Source organism: Epargyreus clarus, unplaced genomic scaffold, assembly GCF_041222505.1.
Source record: "Epargyreus clarus isolate Ecla_fem2 unplaced genomic scaffold, WU_Ecla_fem_2.2 ptg000003l, whole genome shotgun sequence".
Classification (NCBI taxonomy): domain Eukaryota; kingdom Metazoa; phylum Arthropoda; class Insecta; order Lepidoptera; family Hesperiidae; genus Epargyreus; species Epargyreus clarus.
In genome coordinates, this window is record NW_027332211.1 from 1,296,438 (window position 1) to 1,319,118 (window position 22,681).

The 22,681-nt window shown below is 35.3% G+C and overlaps 1 protein-coding gene across 1 annotated transcript in view; it reads left to right on the top strand.

Annotated features, from left to right (window-relative positions):
* The window catches only part of LOC140749514 (metabotropic glycine receptor), a 165,957-nt gene that overhangs the window by 122,820 nt on the left and 20,456 nt on the right, over positions 1-22,681 (top strand). The window contains exons 4-7 of the mRNA XM_073082594.1: positions 1,752-1,875; positions 17,133-17,276; positions 20,849-21,049; positions 22,315-22,493. Coding sequence (XP_072938695.1) covers positions 1,752-1,875; positions 17,133-17,276; positions 20,849-21,049; positions 22,315-22,493 — 648 coding nt within the window. The remainder of the gene's footprint in view (positions 1-1,751; positions 1,876-17,132; positions 17,277-20,848; positions 21,050-22,314; positions 22,494-22,681) is intronic.

Consider the following 22,681-nt stretch of genomic DNA (forward strand, 5'->3'; position numbering starts at 1 on the left):
ACTATTCATGAGTGCTACAGGCTATAGTTTATTATGATTGAACAAAAAGCGGGCGAAGCCGCGGGTACTGTTAATAACTTTATAAAAACGGTAAGATCTACATGGTGGTGCGCACTTTACAGACATGCTACTTTCAATTAGAGTAGCATAATTATATTTGAACTAAAATCCTAATTACAAATCAAAAGAACCACCAAATTTCGCAGGCGGTTTATTATTCAGCGCTGCACCACAAATGACTGGATCAGTAAGCGGTCCGGCGGTCTGTTTTCCTGACAGATTATGCAAATGTAACTCGCAGTCGCGGTACCGTAGTTACATCGGAGTGCGGAATACGGAATGAGTCGTAACACGTAGTGTAAGTTAGCGACACGTTCATTAAGGAATTTGGTGCATTTGTACACTGCACGCCTAGTACTGTAATATCTTCATGCTCGTGCTGTTCTTACATTGTTTTGTATTTTTGTTTAATAGCTATCTTTATACGGTTAAAATCTTGGTTGCTCTTAGGTCATGACATGATCTTATCCTCATCCTAAGTTATGACATCACTTATTTACCGATAGACATTACGTAAAACAAATTGTACTGTGGAGCTATGAGCTTAGGCACAAAGTATATAAAAACTAATTCTTAGTTTTAATTTTGTTTATATTGCTTTCCTTGGTTCAAAAACCATCACATTGTTCGTAACCCTACACAATATGTTATTGCATATTCCAGTTTATCCGCTAAAATGTTGATTCATCCACAAGCTATTCTCAACTAGAAATTAATTCGATATTGCCTTAGTTTAGTTGAAGCTTCATTGGAAAATCATTTTACGGAAGCCAGCTATAAATTCCGAGGCGATAAATTCAGTTAAGAGTTTGTTTTGACGCAAATATCCGGTGGATGCGGTAGCAAATTATTCAGATACCGATTAATATCTTCTTTAAGTAAATTTATACTTACTAAATTTCGAAAGTCTTAAAGTTAGACCATCGGAAATTGTTAACATTGTATCTGGTCTGCGAATACTTTGTCCCTGTAGTTTCATGACCAGAATAGGGCTACGGTATCCCCTGCCTGTCGTAAGAGGCGACTAAAAGGGGGCTTCCGGGGTTGCGGGCAAGAGTGGGAGCTCGAACGGCCCAGCCAGCGACCCCGGGAAGGACGGCGGTATGTGTGGTCGCATACCGTCGTACGCACCAGACGGTGTGGTGAGCGCCAAGCTCACCTGGGCGGAGCCCGACGGGGAAACGCGCTAAGAGGACTCTGGTTGCATTCCTTTGAAGATCCCAGAGTCCTCTACGCAGCGCCGAGGACGGCCACCGGGGAGGGGTTTTAGTGCGGTAAGAATCCCACATAAACCTACGTCGCTCCCACGGCACCGGTTACCATTTGAAGGCTTCCCCTCGTAAAAAAAAATGGTCTGCGAATACTAGATAATTATGATGCACATTTGGAAAGTTACTGCTTAATTCGAAAACCGACTTAATTAAAAAGATTTGTCACTAAAATTGGCGGCTATTTATACTCTTATCCTGAAAAGAGATCGATGCCCAGCAATAGGAGAGTAACGGATTGATGATGATGAATGATGCTGTTATATAAAGAAGATTATATTATTTAATGATTTTTGTATATAAATCAAAATGTAACGATCATAAAAAACATACCAAAATAAAACCGGCTTATATAGGTACATAGCTCGAGTTCCCTCAAAATCGTTTTTTGTAAAAAATTAACAGATAACCCTTCTTTCGTAGAGGCACGAGCGGCATCGACATCGACCTTCGAAGGGTGGACATCGACCAGTGCCCGCTGAAGCCTGGCTCCACGCAGCTTAACATCTTCGCCGGCACCGACAAGTGTAAGAAGAAGACCACTGAGGTAAGTCACAAATTACTTAAAAGGTAGAACCCTTTGTGGTTCGACTCCGGCGGCACCACCGCCCCTATTTCTGCCTAATAACAGCAGTGTTAAGCACTGCTGTGTTCTGGTTTAATGGGTGTCGTAAGGGAGACAGGCTTTTCCGAGGCGTTCCAGCGTAGTCCTCAGGAGTAGCGGCGCATGTGCGGCCGACTTCGTGTAGGGATATCTAATCCTATCTAGGGTTAATTAAAGATGTCTATGGGCGGCAACAACCACTTACCATCAGGTGGACTGCATGCTCGTCTGCTACTAAAAAGGCGTTAAAGTACTTCGTGATTTGACCCTTAAACTAACAGTGCCACATACATAATGTTTCTGCTTTATAACAACGGTGTCAATCGCTACGTGTTTTACCCGACCGCCGAGGGTAATGTTTTTCGAGCAAACAACAAATCAAGAAAAATACTGTCAAAGCGCCGCTTGTCCTCGCCTTATTATATTATTCAATTTCTTATTTGATAATTTAATTTTTTTTTTGTAATAAGTATGCATTTCCTAGACACCTATTATCAGGTCTGTGAATTTTCTCTTACTGATTTTTTTAAGGTTTTAATTGCTTGTACCTAGGAAAATACAGGTAGTGTTCCAATTTAGTTCTCCAGGGTAAAATTTAACCGATCTTAGATATGACACCAGTCTTATTGGTAATAACAGTTACAGACAATACTGACATGCAGAATGATCAGGGTTCGATCCCTGACTGATCATGTAAAGATTAAACAACCCTGTTCTGACTCTTGATATTTGTTATGTAAACTCATGTGTCATAGTGTCGGTACCATAAAAAATCCCAACCTAAACTCTCATCCTATGAGCATAAAAAGCGTTATTGCGTAAAAAAAAAATAAAGTCTTTATAGTATCCGGTGAAAACCGGTTTATTTTTGCTATTCAAAATGTTTGCGCTTCTCTGAAAGCTTTGCTTTATGCATCTTAAAGTGACTAAGTATGCACTCAAGCGTGCCTGATGAGTATGTCAGCATTTAAGTACTTTACATACTTAAAAATATACATTTTACTTATATGCATACATTTAATCAGCTTTGTTATTATATTGGACACGCCGATTAACAATCAAGAGCACGAAGTGCGTTGCCAAATTCCGGGATAATATCTTAACCTATTACACAGATTCATTAAATTATGTCATCAGATTCGTCTTGTTTCACTGCCCGTTTGTTCGTCGTGCTTTTCTTGTATTTATAAAGAAATTCTACATAATTTTAGAAAATTTATGCACTTCTTCTTGAGCAAAAATTGTATCAAATCTAATAAGCGGAATACCGATATTTCTGATATAGACAAAAAATAAACTTATGCGAATGAGAGTTATAATAAGAGAATTATCATCCAGTATTATTACTCGCATGTACTTAAAACGATAGTTAACTTGATATAAGAGCCAAAAATAAAGGTTGATAAAATCTACAAGGCTGATTATAGGCTTACAACAAAAATGTCTTTTTAACATGACTCGGTAAAAACCGACTCAGATCAAAAAAGGTAAGATAAAGCTCGGAATATTGCATTGAAATTGAAACACGATTGACACTAGTTAAGTGACTGAGCACCACAATCGATTTTCAGAATGTTGTCAATGTAAAGATTCTACTCGGATGTAAAAACTATTTATACTAATGTTAGATGCTGGCATTTACTTTTTTGCCGACCAAGTATCTTATACACCTGAGATTCTTCTAAACTGAACACAATTATTCTGACATATTTTGTACGTGCTACAGCTACTCAAATCGACAAAATCACATTGCCACATTTGTTACTGCCTAATGAGTAGTGTTAGGCGCTACTATGTTTCGTGTGGTAAAGGACATACTTATTCTTAGCGTTTTAATTCTGTCAGGGGAAGCAGCAAATCTGTGTCGGAACTCAAGTAGGGCTCTAATCTTATTTAAATTTATTTTTACATACTAAGCTGGAACTCCTCGGTGAAGTATGTCTCCCTTATCAAACCCTTCAAACCAGAAAACAACTAGGCACTGGGCACTTACCACCAGGCAGACTGCTTGCTAGTTTTTGCTTTATGTATTATTAAAACCATCGCATTCAAGAAGCTTCATCTATCCTTTTTTGTCTAAGTCGCAAGGAATAAAAAAGTATTTTACATTTTAGCGTAAAATCTCATTTCTCATTCGGATTCCTTTTGAATTTCCTTGCATTTCATATCGCTGACGACTGCGTTCTAAATAAAGGCGTTCTTTGAATATATTTTCCTAACGAGGACAAATCCGTACCTCCTTCCTTTTCATCCTTACATTTCATGCTAGCTAATATTATATTTATTTCTGCTATCAAAGTAATGAATAATATTGAATGTGAGAAACTAATAGAATAGCCCTAGACTATATATTGTATTTATTGAATTGTGCTGATATACTAACTTATCTTAAAATTCCTATATTCTACGATAGTCAAAGGTATTCGGTACCACTATGAAATATTTAGCGAGTCGCCCATTATTTACCACACCGACTTAGTGTGTAAATATTAAATGTCGCCCAATTTTTACAGAAAATTCAATTGGATTTAATTTTCTTAGACAACCTATTTGCAATATAATTATCGCCAAATTCGATTCGAATTAAAAACTTATCACTTAACAAGCTCGGTGAAGGTCATCTTATATCGGGATCTTAGACCATCAGTTACGAGTATAAATAAAAATAATTATGTGGCAATTTGCCATATTTTGTCAAGAGATTGTGCTACTTGTTTCGGAATGATGATGGTCTATGAAGTGACGACATTCTGAAACTCAACAAGAGTTGGCACGTCTGAAACACGGTATCGAAGTTTTCTTAATATCTTGCATATATACAAACTCAAAACTGAGACTGTTGGAGCACAGCCGCTCCCCAAGCATAATCGACCTTGCGGGAAGTCACCGAAAATTATCTGCCAAAATTGTTTAACTGTAGGTCAATAAAATTAATGGTTACAATCAAATTTGTGGATGTCATTCGCTGCGTTTTGGGAATTGTCTGTCATGTTAATGAGCCGGAACTACAATTAATGGCGTAGGAAAGTTATTACCTAGAATTATCTTTGTCAACCCATTACTGGTCTGTGGTCACGGGTCTCCTGATAGAATGACAAGGGTGAAAGTTTGAAAAAACCCGCCATAATTTGACTGTTTCGATAAGCCCACTATACCATTCTCCGCCTTATAGCTGTGTCCAGCACTGCTGTTTTCTGAATGTTACGCCTTCTAGAAGATGATAGAACCCTTTGTGGTTCGACTTAGGAGATCCCACCGCTTTATTCCTATTTAATGACGACAATGTAAAGCACATCGCTTTACAGAGTGTGGTAAGGAAGATATACTAACCTAGGCTGCTAACTTCGATTTTCTTACTTAGTATTCAACAAGGGGTAAAGGCACGTGTGGCCAACCTCAGGTAGAGATCTAGGCTTGTCTGGGGTTGATTACAGACGTCCATGAACAGCAGTTACCATTAAGTGGACTGCAAGTTCGTTTTGCTTCTTGTATATAAAAAATATATAAGAAGATGACATCAAAAGCCACTTGACAATGGGTAGAAGAATTTATTGGTACGTACATAAACAATTGTGTATGGTACGTAAGTGCTGTTCAACGTCCGACAATTGATATCCCGCTGTTCTCGCCGCTGGTTCCGGTAACAGCTCCCCACGGGACGCTTGTCAACCGCAACACAGATTTATATTACTGCCTTTTTGTCACTAAATACCTGTGGTACACAATCTGTCTTACCAATGGTATAGTTTATTCGGTATGGTTTGATTTTAAATTATCTGTAATATCGAATACTTAATAAGTAAATAGTCCGTTTTACTTACTCTGTCTACAGTATTAGCTTATCGGAAGAGCGGCATTCACAGGTTTGTGGTTAATGATTATTAGTTTTTACAACATATTCATATACAAAATATCTTTACGACTGCAGCTTTGCTGTTCTATTTTAAGCTGATTCATATGAATTCATAACTTCTAATTGATTATCGACAATTTAAGTTGATTTCTCCTAATTTTATCATAGTCACGTCAAGTCTACCTGTGTCCATATTTTGCTAGTGTACGTCAAAGTACACCACAAACGTGAAGGAACCCATGTTTATTCCGGAAATGGGAAACATATAACATAAATTAATAAACAAATTCGAGAGTAAATTTTATGTTTATTTCATCGTGCGCTCAATCAGAATCGCGAGCGCGGATTTAAATCTAAATCCGACGTAAAGCGACTTAATAACTCACATAAGAGTACATTCCCACGAAACACATGTGAAAGTAATCCACTTACCACATTTTGTGGAAGATTTTCTGGAAAATCCGTGAGCAAGTCTCAATTTGCGGAATTGGGAGGCAATGACGGACCGCCCCATTATTTCCGCGGGGGAATTGGCTCGTGACGCGTGAGTGTGTGCGCTTTCCCAATCGCCATGCCGATCTATACCGATAGATATCGATACCGATAGTAATATTGTACCGGTACTTTTGATATTGTATAAAGGAATACTGTTACGCAGGACTGTTATATCTGTGGAGGTCTTCTTCCTTATTGTCTATAATAAAACTTGATTGCAGAATGAAAAGAATTGCAGATGTACATCAGGAATTAAAACATAATTGCAAAAAAGAAAAGAAAAAATGCAAATGCGCAAAATAGAAATAGGTAGGGTTATAACATTATATTACAATGTCCACCATAAATAAGTTTCCGTTCGATTTGCACTCACAATTTCGGTTTATCTTGACAGTAAAGGATATAACCAACTGGGTAATTTGTTAATAATTTAATTGTCATTAAAATAAAATTAGTCAGTTACAAAACGAATGATAAAATAGGAAAATAAACGAAAAAATATGTAATTCTGAAATAATATAATTTGAGCCAATTTGAGCCAGTCGATGCGCATGAACGTGTGGCTGAAGAATCGACTTGTACTTTGTGTGTGTTTTAAGCCGAATTAATAACTTTCTTTGCCGTTATAACGGTATTTTATAGAAATCTGTTAGTAAGCGGAGCAGCAACGCAGCTAAGGCCGTGGGCAAAATCTCAATCCTATTTAGGCTTAACCGTATCACTGGCCACACCATTAGATGTACACTCATTTGCTATTCAATTTCATAAAAACCAATATCATGGCAATGGCAGTTCTAAACGAAACCGCGGCAAAAAGCCAGCGCTATTTTACGTCTTTCAAGTTATTCGACCTAATTTTATGAGGGAGTAGTCTCTAAAAATCTCCAAAAACTCACCAAGATCGACTCTGAATCTTTCTCCTTACACGCAGGTGTTAAGAATGAGATTCGTCTGACTTAGAAATAACACCGTTTCATATACAGCAGTATAAACAATAAGTTGCGTAGTTATTTTTTACTGTTATTGCTCATGTTACATTATCTTGCCGAGTTTCGTATGTGGGGGACGCATTTCGAAATTTCTCGAATTACATTTTATCCGTTAACGTTATTGTTTTATTAAAATGTCAGGACGAAAGAGATATTTAGACTCCATTTGTGAGCCTTTTTGTTTCTGCATTGAAATACATTAAGTCAACCTCGAAGGGTTCTAATGGTAAGGGTAGTGATAACTGTAAAAAGAACATTAGAGAAATTTTAGTATAGCTGCTAAAAGTTAATAATATTATTATGGCGAGCGTAATAAACAAGTTTATAAAGTAAAAAGTACGTCGAATTCTATTTGAATTCAGATAACTGCGTGTTTATGTGAATATTTATATGTATCTTAGTAAAATACATCGAAATAAAATATATTATATCTCGATTTAAAACTTGGATTATGCCCAAACGAATGCATTTCGATATCGTAGGATTTAGATGAAAATATTTTATTTGTTCGGGATTTTTCATATCAATAGGAATTATTTGCCTTTCTGTATCGAATATTGTATATCTATATAATATCTGTATTCTGTATTATTTATTGCACTTTACAAAAGTACTGGTCGAATTTGGATGATTTTTTTATCTTTAGAGCCTTATTGTTACACTGAAATATTATTTAATATATATTTATACATACACATTACAATACAATTCTGCTAGAAAAGTATAGAAAAATGTATAAAGGCAAGTATTTAGTCGGTCTATCTCAAAGACCTTTATGGAAGTTCAAGATGATATGCTTCCTGCAATTTGTCTTTCTTTATGAAAACGACACGAAACGACATAATGTGCAGGGAAGTAGTCAGTAGACTAAGTAGTAAGTGGTCTTACAGACAGCTAATTACGCCACATTCCGCAATTTGACAAGAGATGGCGCCACGCGTATTCTAAATCACGCTATCGAAGTTTTCTAAACATCATGCATATATATATACAAGCTCTTGATAAAGACTGGGAACTAATTCACGAGCGACAGTTGATGTCGACGACCGTGGCCAACTGTTACGACCTGAAATCAGAGATGTTGGCAATTGTTGTCATCTGAAGTCAGTGACTGTCGACGACTGTCGCCACCTAACGTCAGTGACTGTCGACGACTTTCGCTACGTGACTTCGGTGACTGTCGTCGACTATTACCACCTGACGTCAACGCCTGTCGTTGACTGTCGCCATATAACTTCAGTGACCGTCGTCAACTGTTACCACCTGATATCACCGACTGTCGCCGGCTTACGTCAACGCCTGACGAATTGATTTTGTGTCAATAAATGTAAAAACGCTTCAATTTATACGAACACAAACAGAATTTGTTTACTGTATTAATTTGTTAACAGTTAACAAAAATGCCACCGACCGGCGCCAATTTGCAATTTTGTCAACAAAATAATTGGAAAAACCCGACGACACATGCAATTGTTTGTCACTGTTAAATGATGCGTGCTTTTATTATTTTTTATTTGAGCCGTTAATTTACAGTTGTTACTTCATTCTTTGTAACAAAATTTACATATATTTGTATACGTATATGTAGCTGTGTATAATTGTACATATTACTAGCTGACTCGGCAAACCTTGTGCCATATAAATAAAAAATGTAAAGGGTGAACAAGCCTTATCACTTAGGGGTATAAAAAATAGACAGTAGCCGATTCTCAGACCTACTGAATATGCATATAAAATTTGGTGAAAATCAGCAAAGCCGTTTCGGAGGAGTACGGTAACTAACATTGTGACACGAGAATTTTATATATAACATGTATCTTATGTGTATGTTTATATAAAAGAGGAGGAGGAGGAGAGGTGATTGACCCAGATATCCTATCTAGAATTCTAAAAGTTCAGCTAAGCTCCTTACTTCCATTTCTAATTCTAAATTTCCATAATTACTCACTTACGCTATAGTACTCGTATATACTCTAAGAATGGAATTCAACTCCCAAGGAGTATAAGGATTGGACATTTCTATCAAACATATTACGATATTATTTACGCGTACGATGTCGCGGGAAAAAGTAGTTTATAATATTTATTTTGCTATTGACCATATATTTCTGTTTGAGAATACATATCTTTTGTAACTGAAAGTTTCAATAGTGACATCAGCAAAGTTGAATGGCTCAACTTAGGTATATTTTTCGGATACTAGTTTTTTTGTTGGTTGCCGCGAACTCAATAGGACCGACAAAGTTCGCGTCGAAGGGTCTCGGGTAGGTCCGGAACTACTCCGGCTATCGTAAAAATATACCTGAGTTAGTAGTTACCTTTATGCTACTCTGAGATATGATTACATATACAATTTTTTGTCTGTCTGTCTGTTTGTTCTGGCTAATCTCTGAAATGGCTGGACCGATTTTGACGGGACTTTTTTAGCAGGTAGCTGATGTTGTAAGGAGTAACTTAGGCTACTTATATTTTAGAACTAACTTATTTTTTGTTTATGATATTGTTAAATTTCTTTTTAAGGGTACAGCTAGTCTTTCATATGTTTCGTTGGTCTTCGTGGCCGGTTGTATTGTACATTACTCTTACATTATTAAAACCACTTCAAAGTATAAGTTAAAGATTAGCCCTGTGATATTTTCCATTATTATACGAAGGCAAGCAAAAATGGCCTTTATGTTGCCTAATGCCATTTTTAATATAGACCAAGTGGATTTTGCAAAAGGTAACATTGATAGTCACAATGACAATGAGCATGTGTACCGCCACTCAATTCTATAGTACCTACCCCGCTAGTACTAATTTCCACGACTTCGCCAACCGATTTCGAAATAGGTTGATCTAGTGCTCTAAAAGGTCAGTTAATATTTTGTTACGCATCTTTTATTTGAATATAGTACTTGTTGATACTTTATGGAAAACATACGATTCGGTAGGGTTACGCATACTAAATATACTGTGTTTGGAAAAAGGATGCACGTGTCAGAAGTATGGGAGATTCGGTAAATGAAAATACGTCTTTGCCCAGAGGCCTTTGCCTAATCCATATGTAGCTCTATAGCTATGCTCCCTATATCAATACATAAATTAGTTTATAAAGTCGCCTGGCTCGCAGTTAGGTTAACACACGCTTAAGGCCTTAAAAGTATAAATAATACCGTCAATTATTTGCGTCATAATTGTCGTACTGCAGAAAATTAAAATATGTGTGAATTACTCTATACAGCATTAAGTAAGATTCATAAATGATGTATTCTTAAGCTAAGTAATATTGTATAATCTAAATATATATAACTCAAAGGTGACTGACTGACATAGTGATCTATCAACGCACAGCCCAAACTACTGGACGGATCGGGCTGAAATTTGGCATGCAGGTAGATGTTATGACGTAGACATCCGCTAAGAAAGGATTTTGATCAATTCTACCCTCAAGGGGATAAAGTAGGGGATGAAAGTTTGTATAAATCTTCTTAGTTAATAATATTACTTCGTAACGCGAGCGAAGCCGCGGGCAAAAGCTCGTATTTATATAAAGTTATAGATACAACTGCAGACACCAAACTTCGTAGCAGATTTTCGTCTGGGATGTATTAGAAGGCCTTGACCGTTGAAATTCTACTTATGACAATTTAGCACTTAAATTTCTATATGTCAAAAAAATTTTTTTCAAAGCTTATAAATTTAACTTCTATAGTAGTCAGATCTTGCGACACATTCTTAGGTGATGTGGAATATTTAAGACGTAAATTCAATAACAATAAACTTATATATTATTAAAAAAAACATGTGACGATTAAAAGAATAAGTACATTTATTTTATGAGGATTTTTTCTAATGTAAAATACGTATATAGGAAAATTTAATGTCAGCTTGTAAACATAGCACACAAAGTAACAAAAAATACTTTTATTTTGGGAAGTAATTTGAATAAAAGGTAGTTAAAAAACTATGGTCGTTCAATGGCTGATTAAATTATTTTTAACTTTAAAACAACGTGAAATTTAATTTTGCTGTTTTACATTTTACAAAGATTTTATAAATTTATTCCGGGAATACACGAGATTCCTGCTGGGAAATCAACTGAAACGGCGAAGCTCTACATAAAAGGTTTATAGTGAAAAATAAATGAACAATACGTAAGCCTATTATCGTTTGGATTTCGTGAACTTTCAAGTGAACGTTGTGTTTCATGGCCTATTTTCGAATTGTCTATTGACCATTACTGTTCAGACTTTGGGATTGTCGAAGATGGTAGACTGCTCCTCTGAACACTGGTTCAGAACTGCTGGATTCTGGTTTGTAGATTGAAAGAAAACATGCTTTTCCGAGGCATTCCAACTTAGTCCTCAATTTAGACATATGTAATCAACCCAGAAGTATTAGATATTTTAACCTGAGGTTGGCCACAGATGCGCCGTTACCCCTGATGACTAAGCTGGAACGCCTCGGAAAAGCATCTCTCGCTTACCACACTCTTCAAACCAGAATACAGCAGCGCTTATCCCTGCTGTTATTAAACAGAAATAGGTGTAGCAGTTGAGCCGCCGGAGTCTAACCACAAGGGGTCCACCACCTACAATATTGTAATATAAAATTAGGATTACTTGTTACTGACTTATACAATCATATGCATGGTACTGCAAAAATATTCTACCTTGTAATGAACCTGAGAATTAAGACATTTACGATAAAGTCTACGACCAGCTACCTCTATTACGCAAAGAATAGGCACATCTACAAAGATCTAATACAAATTATCCAAATTACCATGAAATTCGACGTACAAGCAAAACCTTAATTAGAGGCCGTTTCGTTTTGCGATGTACGAATACGTTACAGCTGAATAAACGTTTTTTTTCTATGTCGGAATTAATGAATGAGGCCGGGCTAATTATGCCTTTTGTAAGCTGAATCGTACCTTTATGTCTATGGAAATTACTCTATTAGTTTTCATTCAATAGTATAATAAGTGGTAATGTATAATTATATAGTGTGTAATCTTATATGTATATAAAATTCTCGTGTCACAATGTTACTCCTCCGAAACGGCTTTACCGATTTTCACCTAATTTTATATGCATATTCAGTAGGTCTGAGAATCGGCTACTATATATTTTTCATACCCCTAAGTGATAAAGGTTGTTCACACTTAACATTTTTTTATTTATATGGCAACACAACGTTTGCAGGGTCAGCTAGTTGGCATATAGTTTTGAGTCGCACACACTTCTACAAAGATATTATGTGGGAATTTACCGCACTAAACCCCCAAGGTGACCTCAGCGCTGCGTAGAGGATTCCGGGGTCTCCAAAGGTAGGCAACCGGAGTCCTCTTATCGCGTTGCCCCGTCGGGCTCTGCCCACATGATTATGTGCTCGCCATTTCTTGTGGAGCGCGCGACGGTATGAGGTCACACATACCATCGTTCTTCCCGGGGTCGCTAGCCGGGGGGTTAGAGCTCCCACTCTTGCCGCCCGCAACCCCGAAAGCCCCCTTTTAGTCGCCTCTTACGACAGGCAGAGGATACCGTAGCCCTATTCTGGTCCCAGAACTACAGGAACAGTGTTGCTAGTCCTAATGACTAAGTTAGAACGTCTCGACTTACTACGCAAGTATGTAGTAATGTAAGTCCTTGTATAAATTTAAAGAATCAGTATCTAATAACGCTGTTTTTACCCGATTTCAGAGGGTAATGTTTCTCTTGTGGAAGTGTCATAGGCTAGATTTTTAAACATTCGAGTTTTTTTTTTTATAATTTACTAGTTTTGCTGAAATATTTTATGAGGTACAAATAGATATAGTAGTGGCACCTTCAGACTTGCACCACGAGGGAATAATTTTAACTTCAACAACTTTACAATTTTTAGTTCTGAAAGATGTGTCAATGTTTTTAGAAACGTAATAATAATAGCAATCTCTTTAATGGAGTCGTTGAAAAACCTTCATTATCTAAAAATAGACTCCGAATCCATAATTTTCAATATCCAGCTAATAGCTAATATCGTGCACGGATTTGTCGAACACGTATTCACTTCCAATATCGAGAGGACAATTCGAATTCGGCATGAATATTAACTCACCCAGTTTGGGTAAGCGTCGCCTTGAGTGGGAATATTAGGAAATTACATTATAAAGTGACGTTACATCAATGCCGGTGTCGGAATTAGAGCGGGAACCGGGAATATTACGGGAATTGTTCTATTTGTAGCTACTGTGATGTCTTGCGCGATAATTAAATTTATTTTCCAAGTTTCTATGAACTTCAATGTAATAATATTATTACTGATCAGTGATCACTGTGACCTGAACTCAATTCCCAGTTGTTCACAAAACGAAATGTAACATTTTGGTAATTAGAGATCTATTTTGTACGTCCGTCGACGAAATTTTGGTAGTGGTAGTTATTTAACATTTGGTCCTATGAATTAATTATTGAAAAAAATATAGGTACTTTTCGAAAAACAAAACAAAATATAAGTTTTATTTGGATTCCGGCTAAATCACAATTTCTAGGCTGACTACTGCTGCCTTAAAACAACTAAAAATATAACGTATGTTACACCCACAATTTAGACGAATCTAACGATTATATATTGGACAACTATACATTAAAATCAATCAAGCCGTTGGAACTGCCAAAGAATTAGACATGGGTAGGACATATAACCTCAAAAAATAAAAACGTGAAGTAAATCCACACCAACATATTAGTAGAATTAGCTTCAGCAATTGTAAAGAATATCTGTTACTGCTCGAAGCGAAAGATAGAAAGAATTTCCAGTGTCATTTTATATATGGATCATCATAACTTATCCAATATTTTGTCGGGATTGTCACAGAAATCTCACAGTTTCGGGTGGCGGTCGGCGGCTCCGAATGTGACGTTATTTTATTTACTCTACCGAATAAGTTTGCCTCAGGACGCGGAAAGGTCAGCGAGGCTCTTATCATAATATACGATGTTACAGAGAGAATCGTATTTTGGGTAAACTCCAAAAAATCCAAAGTGTACTCACAAGTGCAGGTTGCAAAAGTGTAGCAAAGTGCATAAAAATCTAGAATAATCGAGAAATACATGAATTATGATGTATTAAAATTCACTTAAATCTAGAATACTCTCATGCAGATTTTTCGGGTTTCAGAATATAATTGACTCAATTTTGTGGATTTCAACTGTATCTGTGAGCTCCCAAGTCAGCGCCCTTTTACAAAACAAAACTCATTACTCAAAATGTCATATTTCCAGGGAATCTCACTCATCTACATCAAATTGTTGAATTGAATGTTTGTCTTTCTATGTTATTAATCAAAATATTTACCCTTTTCTTAACTGTACCTATTTATACAGTGTTGAGATCTTCTAAATACAGTTTGTAAGTTTACCTTAATGTCAAAATGTCAACGACTCGTTAATGTCAAAACTTAAACAAATTTTTAAATATATTATTTGTTTTAATTAATTATGATTAAACTGAATCAACTTTGAAGTATCAAGATTAAATTATTATTTAGATTAAACTTTGAGGAGAGTCACTTTTTAAGTGTTCTATTTTAACTCTCAATTCCAAACTACCATTTAGGTGTTTATTTCTTACTTTGGTTATAAAAAATTAAAAGAGTTAATATATTGTAATATATTGTAAGGATAGTTTGTCCTTCGAAGTCCACACATTCTACCAAATACAGAAAAACATATCCCACTTGCGTATTCACTAAGTGCGTCAGGCAAAACTCGAATCTTCCAATAGTTCTATTAAAAATACCCAAATCATAGTTTCACTGCGACATGCCTCTATACATATTGGTCAGATGTCCGTATATAAATAGCCGCGCCGAAACCGCCCCAACTTGTTAGCTCCCGCGCAAAAGTTGACGGACAATCGCTTGACGAATCCCTGTCCGCAAATATTTGTGTCTTTCATGATACTAAATTGGAGTAGCTCATCGCGTACAGAGTAATGAAACTTTTCATTGGATAAAAGGAAATGTTGTTAACTCTTGGTTTTTAGTATAGATACTCATATTTATTTTTAGATATATTAATTTTGGAACGAAATTCCTTGATGGAATTTGTAGTTCGTAAAACATAAAACCCATGAGGAATCAACGGATTAGTGCAATCTCCTACGGTCGTAGTCGGAGGACTATCCCAGCGTATTTTTATCAGAATAGTTTTAAAACATAACAACGTCTATTTTGTTGGTAGAACCAGTGTAGTTCTAGGCTGCATGCTTGTTTGCTACTTATATTTCGTGAACAATTTTTGCCCAGTTACCGTTCACAAAATTCCCACGAGAATATTCTTTAATTTGAGTAAGAATGAGTAAATACATTGTTCACTTAAATATGAAGATGAAGAAATTATTAACTTTCGTATTTCTTAAAGAGTATTTTTAGACGATAGTCCTTCACTGTGAAACAAAAGAAATTCTACATCTTGACAGCATATTTCCTGAGGTGTTCTCGATACGATTAATCATTAAAACAACATTTTGGTTATATGGCATCTTAACAAACGACAAATAGTATTACTGACACTGATTGTCAAATTTCAACCTTTGGTTCGCAAAACGTTAGATAGATTGATTATTAATAACCAAATTTTCATTTGTCTTTGAACACGTGTCAATAGATACTCGACTACGTCAAAGTAAAATATTGAACAACATAATAATCAACAAAATCCATCACTCGTCAGTCAGCGCCTGTCCCTTAGGGACTTCACAAAATTAATAAATCTTTACAAACAATAATTTCCCAGTACGCTCCCTAAACTTGAGTAGAAAATTATATTCGTTCGTAAATAGATCGAAATGTATTATCATCTATTTCACTTCTACGAAGTTTATAATTCATATTAAATACCTATACTAGCTGACCCGGCAAATGTTGTGTTGCCATATAAATTAAAAAATGTTAAGTGTGAACAACCCTTATCACTTAGGGGTATGAAAAATAGATAGTAGCCGAATCTCAGACCTACTGAATAAGCATATAAAATTTCGTGAAAATCGGTAAAGCCGCTTCGAAGGAGTACGGTAACTAACATTTTGACACGAGAATTTTATATATAAGATTTACTTTACCCGAAAACCTAAAATCCTGATTTGGAAAGGCCTGAAAACATTTTTAAGTGGAATTCAAAAAGAGTTCTATATAGATCAGTTTTCAATATATGCCTTTAAAATTTGAATCGGTCTTGAATTTAAAATTTAAAAGTTGAATCAAACTTACTATCAATGCAACCTCTAGGTTGCATTAGTCTATTAGTGACTAATCATTAAAAATCCTTTCCTAAGGCAAAACTTTGGCAAAAGGTGGGGAGGCGTGGTTGCCGGAGAAAGTCTTCTTTAGGCGGACCATCTTAGGCCTCATGACAAGCAAACACACCCTCGTATGACCTCAGATAGGATTACTATCTTATTGGAGGATGGATGAGGAGACGTGGATGTCCATGGGCTGCACTGTTCACTTAACATCAGGTGGCCTACATGCTTTGCTTCTCATTTACATCATCAACCCCATTACTGTCCCACTGCTGGGCACGGGTCTCCTCTCATAATTAGAAGGATTAGGCCATAGTCCACCGCGCTAGCCAAGTGCGTATTGGTAGACTTCACATACATTTGAGATTTTTTTTATAAATCTCTCATGTATGCAGGTTTCCTCACGATGTTTCCCTTCACCGTTTAGCAAGTGATAATTAATTTGTAATACGCACATAACTTTGAAAAATCAGAGGTGCGTGCCTGGGATTTGAACCTCGGACCCTTCGATCGAGACGCCGAGTTTCTTAAACACTAGACTATCACTGCTCTTTTTATGCCTGTCTCATCTACAATAAAAAAATCTATTGTTTCAGTGCGTACCAGTCCCAGGTCTGGGGTTTCGGCGCGGCTCCTACCGCTGCGTGTGCAAGCGAGGCTTCTACTACCCGAACACTACCGCCGAGAACCGTTACTACAATGGTAGTGATATCGAAGAGGAGTACGAGAAGCATCTATTGGTAAGTAGAGTCCTTTTCTATTTAAAGGATTTATTATAGTCCAATTGCAACACCTATTTCTACCTAACAAGTTTTTGCCTGGCGGTCTAAATTCGGCCACTACTTTAAAACAATATATATTATAGTTCGAAGATCAGGTGCGCAATCTGGCGATAAATAATAAAATAACGACTAATAAAACATATAATATAGACGTCTTATAAATAAATAGAAGTGACATTAAAATGATACATTGTTATATGCACATATGGCGATATACATATATATTATTATTTCAGTATAAAATCTATACGAACATAATATGATAGTTCTATGAAAGTAATCATTGATATTCTTACATTAAAAATATTTCTATCAAAAAATCTACTATTGATAACAGACTTCATGCCGAAGTTCCAAGAAGCTTATTAAGTGAACCCAAGAGACTTCTAATATTATATTATTCTAAATCATTTTACATTTATACTGAAATTATTTCAAGAAAATATTCCATATTTTGAAATTTATTGGTTGAAAATCATTTCTCATGAATCACTAAATTTTAAAAAATTGTATTTTGTAATTTGGATGGATACTTGCAGAATGTTTTAATGTAGGCAGTCGTGTTTGCCTAGGCTAGTTATAAATAAGCATTCTATCCAATATTTTGCCTACCAAACTAACTAAACCAAAATATATTAAATAAACTAAAATTAAATAGACTTAAATGTAACTATTTCCATTTTCTATAAAAAAAACTCATCAATAGCTTTAAAAACGAAAAGAAATCCGGTTGACAAACAAAAGAAAAGATGACACTCGACTGAAATAATAATTTAAGTAGCCTCATTAAATTTCGAACTACATAAGTCCCTTTAAACGATACAACACTAAACATTTACAAATACTGCTTACACTAAATCAGCTAAGTAGCTAACCCTCCAACATTATCAAACATGTAAACAGAGATCAATAACAAAAGAGCTTATTGATGACCCAACATCTCGTTTGTCTCACTGCGAATTGGTAAACGATACTCGAAAAATAATTTCTTCGCTACGCAAATAAGATGAAGATTTAATTTGGTTAATTCATAGTTATTCGAACAGTAACACTCCTTAAATTCGGAAAAGTATACGCAAACCAACCACTTGGCAACGACGCGTTTTTATTACCATTACTGCGAGATATGTGGCACAAACCCGTGTTGGTAGGGTTTAAACCGCTAATGTCTTCAACAAGGTTTAATGACTGCCATTCAATAAAACCGTGACCGACGACTTTAATTAACCTCACACTTCAAAGTCAATCAATCAATCACAATTCAAAAAAACACTAATAGACACCCACCCAACTCTCAACGGTGTACGACGTCATTTAGCTTTAGTATTAGTAGTAGAAGTGGGTTAAAATTTGAAATAAGCAAGTCGCGAGGCTCTGTAAGCGTTATTTTTCATTCAGGCACTAATCGTTTCTCGAAGCCAGTGAAACAAGACCTTTACAATACATACTCGTACGTAGCAAATACGCTTATTAACATAGATACGCGATTTGTGCCAATTTCACTGCTCGCGTTATTGGCATTATCGGATCTGTAACTGTCAAAACGACTGTGCAAGCGTTTATCGATAATTTGGCACTAGTTTGCAATTTAAGTAGGAATCTACGTTAAATGCAAAGGAAAAATAAATACCTTAACTCTTAAATTATAATGGTGTTACTACCCACAGTTTGTATAATAAATGTAACATTACAACCCGCCGGGCGCCGATCCCCTCGAGTCAGTCGTACTTCAGTAGCGACAAGAGACGGATGTGTCGCACACAATTTACAAATAGACTATTTCTTTGAGTTCCTAGCCCTTGCGGTCAGTCCTACATATTCTTGCAACAATAATATATTTATGAAATCTCCCAAATCATAAAGCCAAATTTTAAAAATATCATTACTTGAAATCATTAAAATTAAATATAAGTACAAAATTTTATTTTTGGAGTTTACTCCTTGAGAAACGATTTGAGTTATAAGGCCCGGTACGGAAATTTTATGAGGAGTAAAATCAAGTGTAACACGAAAAGTTGAGGCGTAACGGTAACCAAAATATGAATCAAGAGTGCTTTTATTAATTTAAAATACAGTAAGTTCAAATCCCATATGAAAGTAATTATTACAATAAAAATAATTAGCAATATATAAAACATTAAAACGTCATTAACTAATTTGTTTACATTTTTGCATAAATTAAGTTATAGGTTTGATCATTTATAAACACTGTGAAAAATATGAACATTGGCGCCATAATATGATTAACAATCTTTTAAGAACGTTTTTAAAGAAGAGTAACATATAAAATCAGTAAGCAATTGAATAAGATGTAATATTAGCAAAATAAGTTTTTAACATAAAGAGGCTTTTGTAAGTTACTGATATATTAATTTAACTTATAAAAATGGATGCATTATTGATCAGCACCATCTATCAACGATAAACGGGCAAAATCAAAACAGTATTATTTAATATTTATTACAGAATTATTGCTAATGAATTATGTTCAAAATAAGTTATATAAAATTAGCAATACGTTTTAAATGAATTCTAGAATTATAAAACATTCAGAAACAATCCAAATTACATATAATAACATGTTTATTGAGTCTCATATAAATTTCATCCGTAAATTGCAACAAGGATATTTTATAGATGGCAAAGAAATTATAATTATTAAGTTTTAAGTTATAAAACGTTTAACATTGTTTTAAATATAAATAATTATATTATATTAAAATTTACTTTAATATAAACAATTATATTAAGTTACCATTATAATATTTGGAACCAAAATACATAGATTGATAAACTTGCAAACTTACAATTTATAAAACTTGCCACTAGATGGCGCTATTTTATATTATTTTGTAACATACTTTATGTAATACGCATTATTGAAGTAATATAAATAATCCGAATAATTACAGATATATGTTTGTTTCTCTTATCATTTTAGCAGATGCGTTCATTTACCTACCCTTTTTCTATTCGATATATATCATAATTATCATTCGTAAGGAGTAAACTCCAATCGTGCGTCGTAGCTGACACACACACACTTTTTTTTTTAATTTAAAATTATGCTGACTATTTCATTTCGCTCAATTCATTTCATTCCAAATAATTTGCAAATTAATTAAATAAATTCACACAACTTCATTACGCGCCATACGAAATACATATTAATTATTTTTTCCATACTTACTTTGTAAGTAATAATCAGAAAGAATTTTAAAAGAAGTATGTACAAAAATACATTCATCATAATTTTCAGCTGCATTTTGAAAGTCAAGTAAATAGTAATTCAAGTATCATAATATTATGACGGTTGTGTTGTCATTCAATTAGTTACTCCACAGTCGTCAAAATTATTACTAACACTTTACACATTCAAAATTGCTTAAGAAAAGTATATTCTTACTTTAATTTCAATTTCGATAAAACTCTTTAAATCTTAAAATTATCATATTAAATTTCGCTCCTGTATCTCTATAAATTATCTCTGTTCCTTTGTTCTATTATAATGTTCTCCCATTCCTCAACAGCAACAACAAAACCTCTACTCGAAGGTCACAGCCTTCGAATGCCTGCCTTGCGCGGAGGGCTGCGAGGCCTGCGTCGACGGCTCCCCTTGCGTAGCAGCCCTCAACTGGGTCGCCAGAAGCACCATCTTTGCGCTTGCTTGCTTGGTCATCTCCTGTCTCCCGTTCATCGTTTATTTCACCATCAAGTATGGACATGTCAGGGTAAGTTCCAAGTGTCAATTTGTAAGCAACGTCATTTCAGTATCAGTATCAGTAAGCAGCTAGTGACATCGCGCAATTAATAGTACGAGTAATATATGAGAAGTCTACCAATACGCACTTGGCCAGCGCGTGGGACTATAGCCCAATCCTTCTCATTCTGAGAGTAGACCCATGCCCAGCAATGGGAGAATAAGGGGTTGAAGATGATGATGATCAGTAGTCGATAGGCATCAATAGAAACAACATCTGTAAAATATTCTACCCAACTACGGAAAGTAATTTTACGAGCAAATGTATGTATGTATGTTTTATTCTCTGGCACTCATCGCTCTAATGATAATATTTATATTCAATGTTAGTACTGCTATTTTGCTATTTATGTAATGTATACTCTTTTATATTCGCAAGATTTGTATAAACAATCAATTTTTATTTATTTGTGTGTCATATAGACCACACAAAATCAGTAATCCGAATAGAGTATAAATAACCGCGCGCATTAAAATTGTATTGAGTAATGGGTTTTCTATTATTCATACCTGAATACAAAATTATATCATTAGCCATTGGACAAGCAAGGAATTTATATAAATTGGAAGTTCCAGGGTCCCTAATGTCAATAGCTTTATTTTTGTGAGAACTAAAATAGAAGTTAACCTTTAGCCATTTGTGTAGTCAAATAATGTCGATTGGTGTAATTACAATTGTTTCAAAGACGTGTTTTAGTATATTTTTAGATATACTTGTTTATTTCGTCATTTAATAGAAGTACTTGACGTTCAATTTACGCCAAAATATTGAGTAAACAATTTTGTCATTATAAGCTACATGTACATTTAGAACTTTGTATATTAGTGTGAATGAATCATCATTATTCACTTCTACCTTATTAAAGACGATTTGGCTTACAACGGTAGTAGCAACATTCTTTGAGCAACTTCGAATAAGACAGAAGTCTTTTTGCATGCACTGACCGTTTACTATCAGGTCAATTGCATGTCCATTTGCTACTTCTCGAATCCTTGATGACCTATGAAGTGTATCGATCACCATATACATTTCACATGCAGAGAGGGAACTCTCTACGGATTCTCCACATCTGTTACACAGGAAATTTCGGGTTCAATTTCCAGTCAGGAAGAATTTTAAATGTTTGAATTTAGATTTCTGTTCCAGGTTGGGACTTTTCTTTAGTTATCTTTTGATGGGTTCAGAACATTCTATTATATCACTAAATGTGTAAAAAGCATTACTTTTGCCTCCAGGTGGTACGTGCAGCCAGTCCAGCACTTCTGAGGGTCATAGTTCTGGGAGCGCTGCTCATTTACTGTACAACTCTTGTGATGTACGGACGGCCCACGGTGTTCACCTGCACGGCCAGAGTCTGGCTTCGAGAAGTCGGCTTCTGCCTCACGTATGGTGCTTTAATGTTGAAAACTTGGAGGTGAGATGTTAAAATTAATTTTAGCAAATTTTTATATTCTACACAAAATTAACTGTACGGTGGGTTCCTTATGTTAAACAGTATTAAAATATTTCCGATCGAACTCAACTTATAGAAATCGTAAGTTCAATAGTTAGACCACTACATAAATACGGTATAATATAGCCAAGTTATTAAAAAAAAGGATT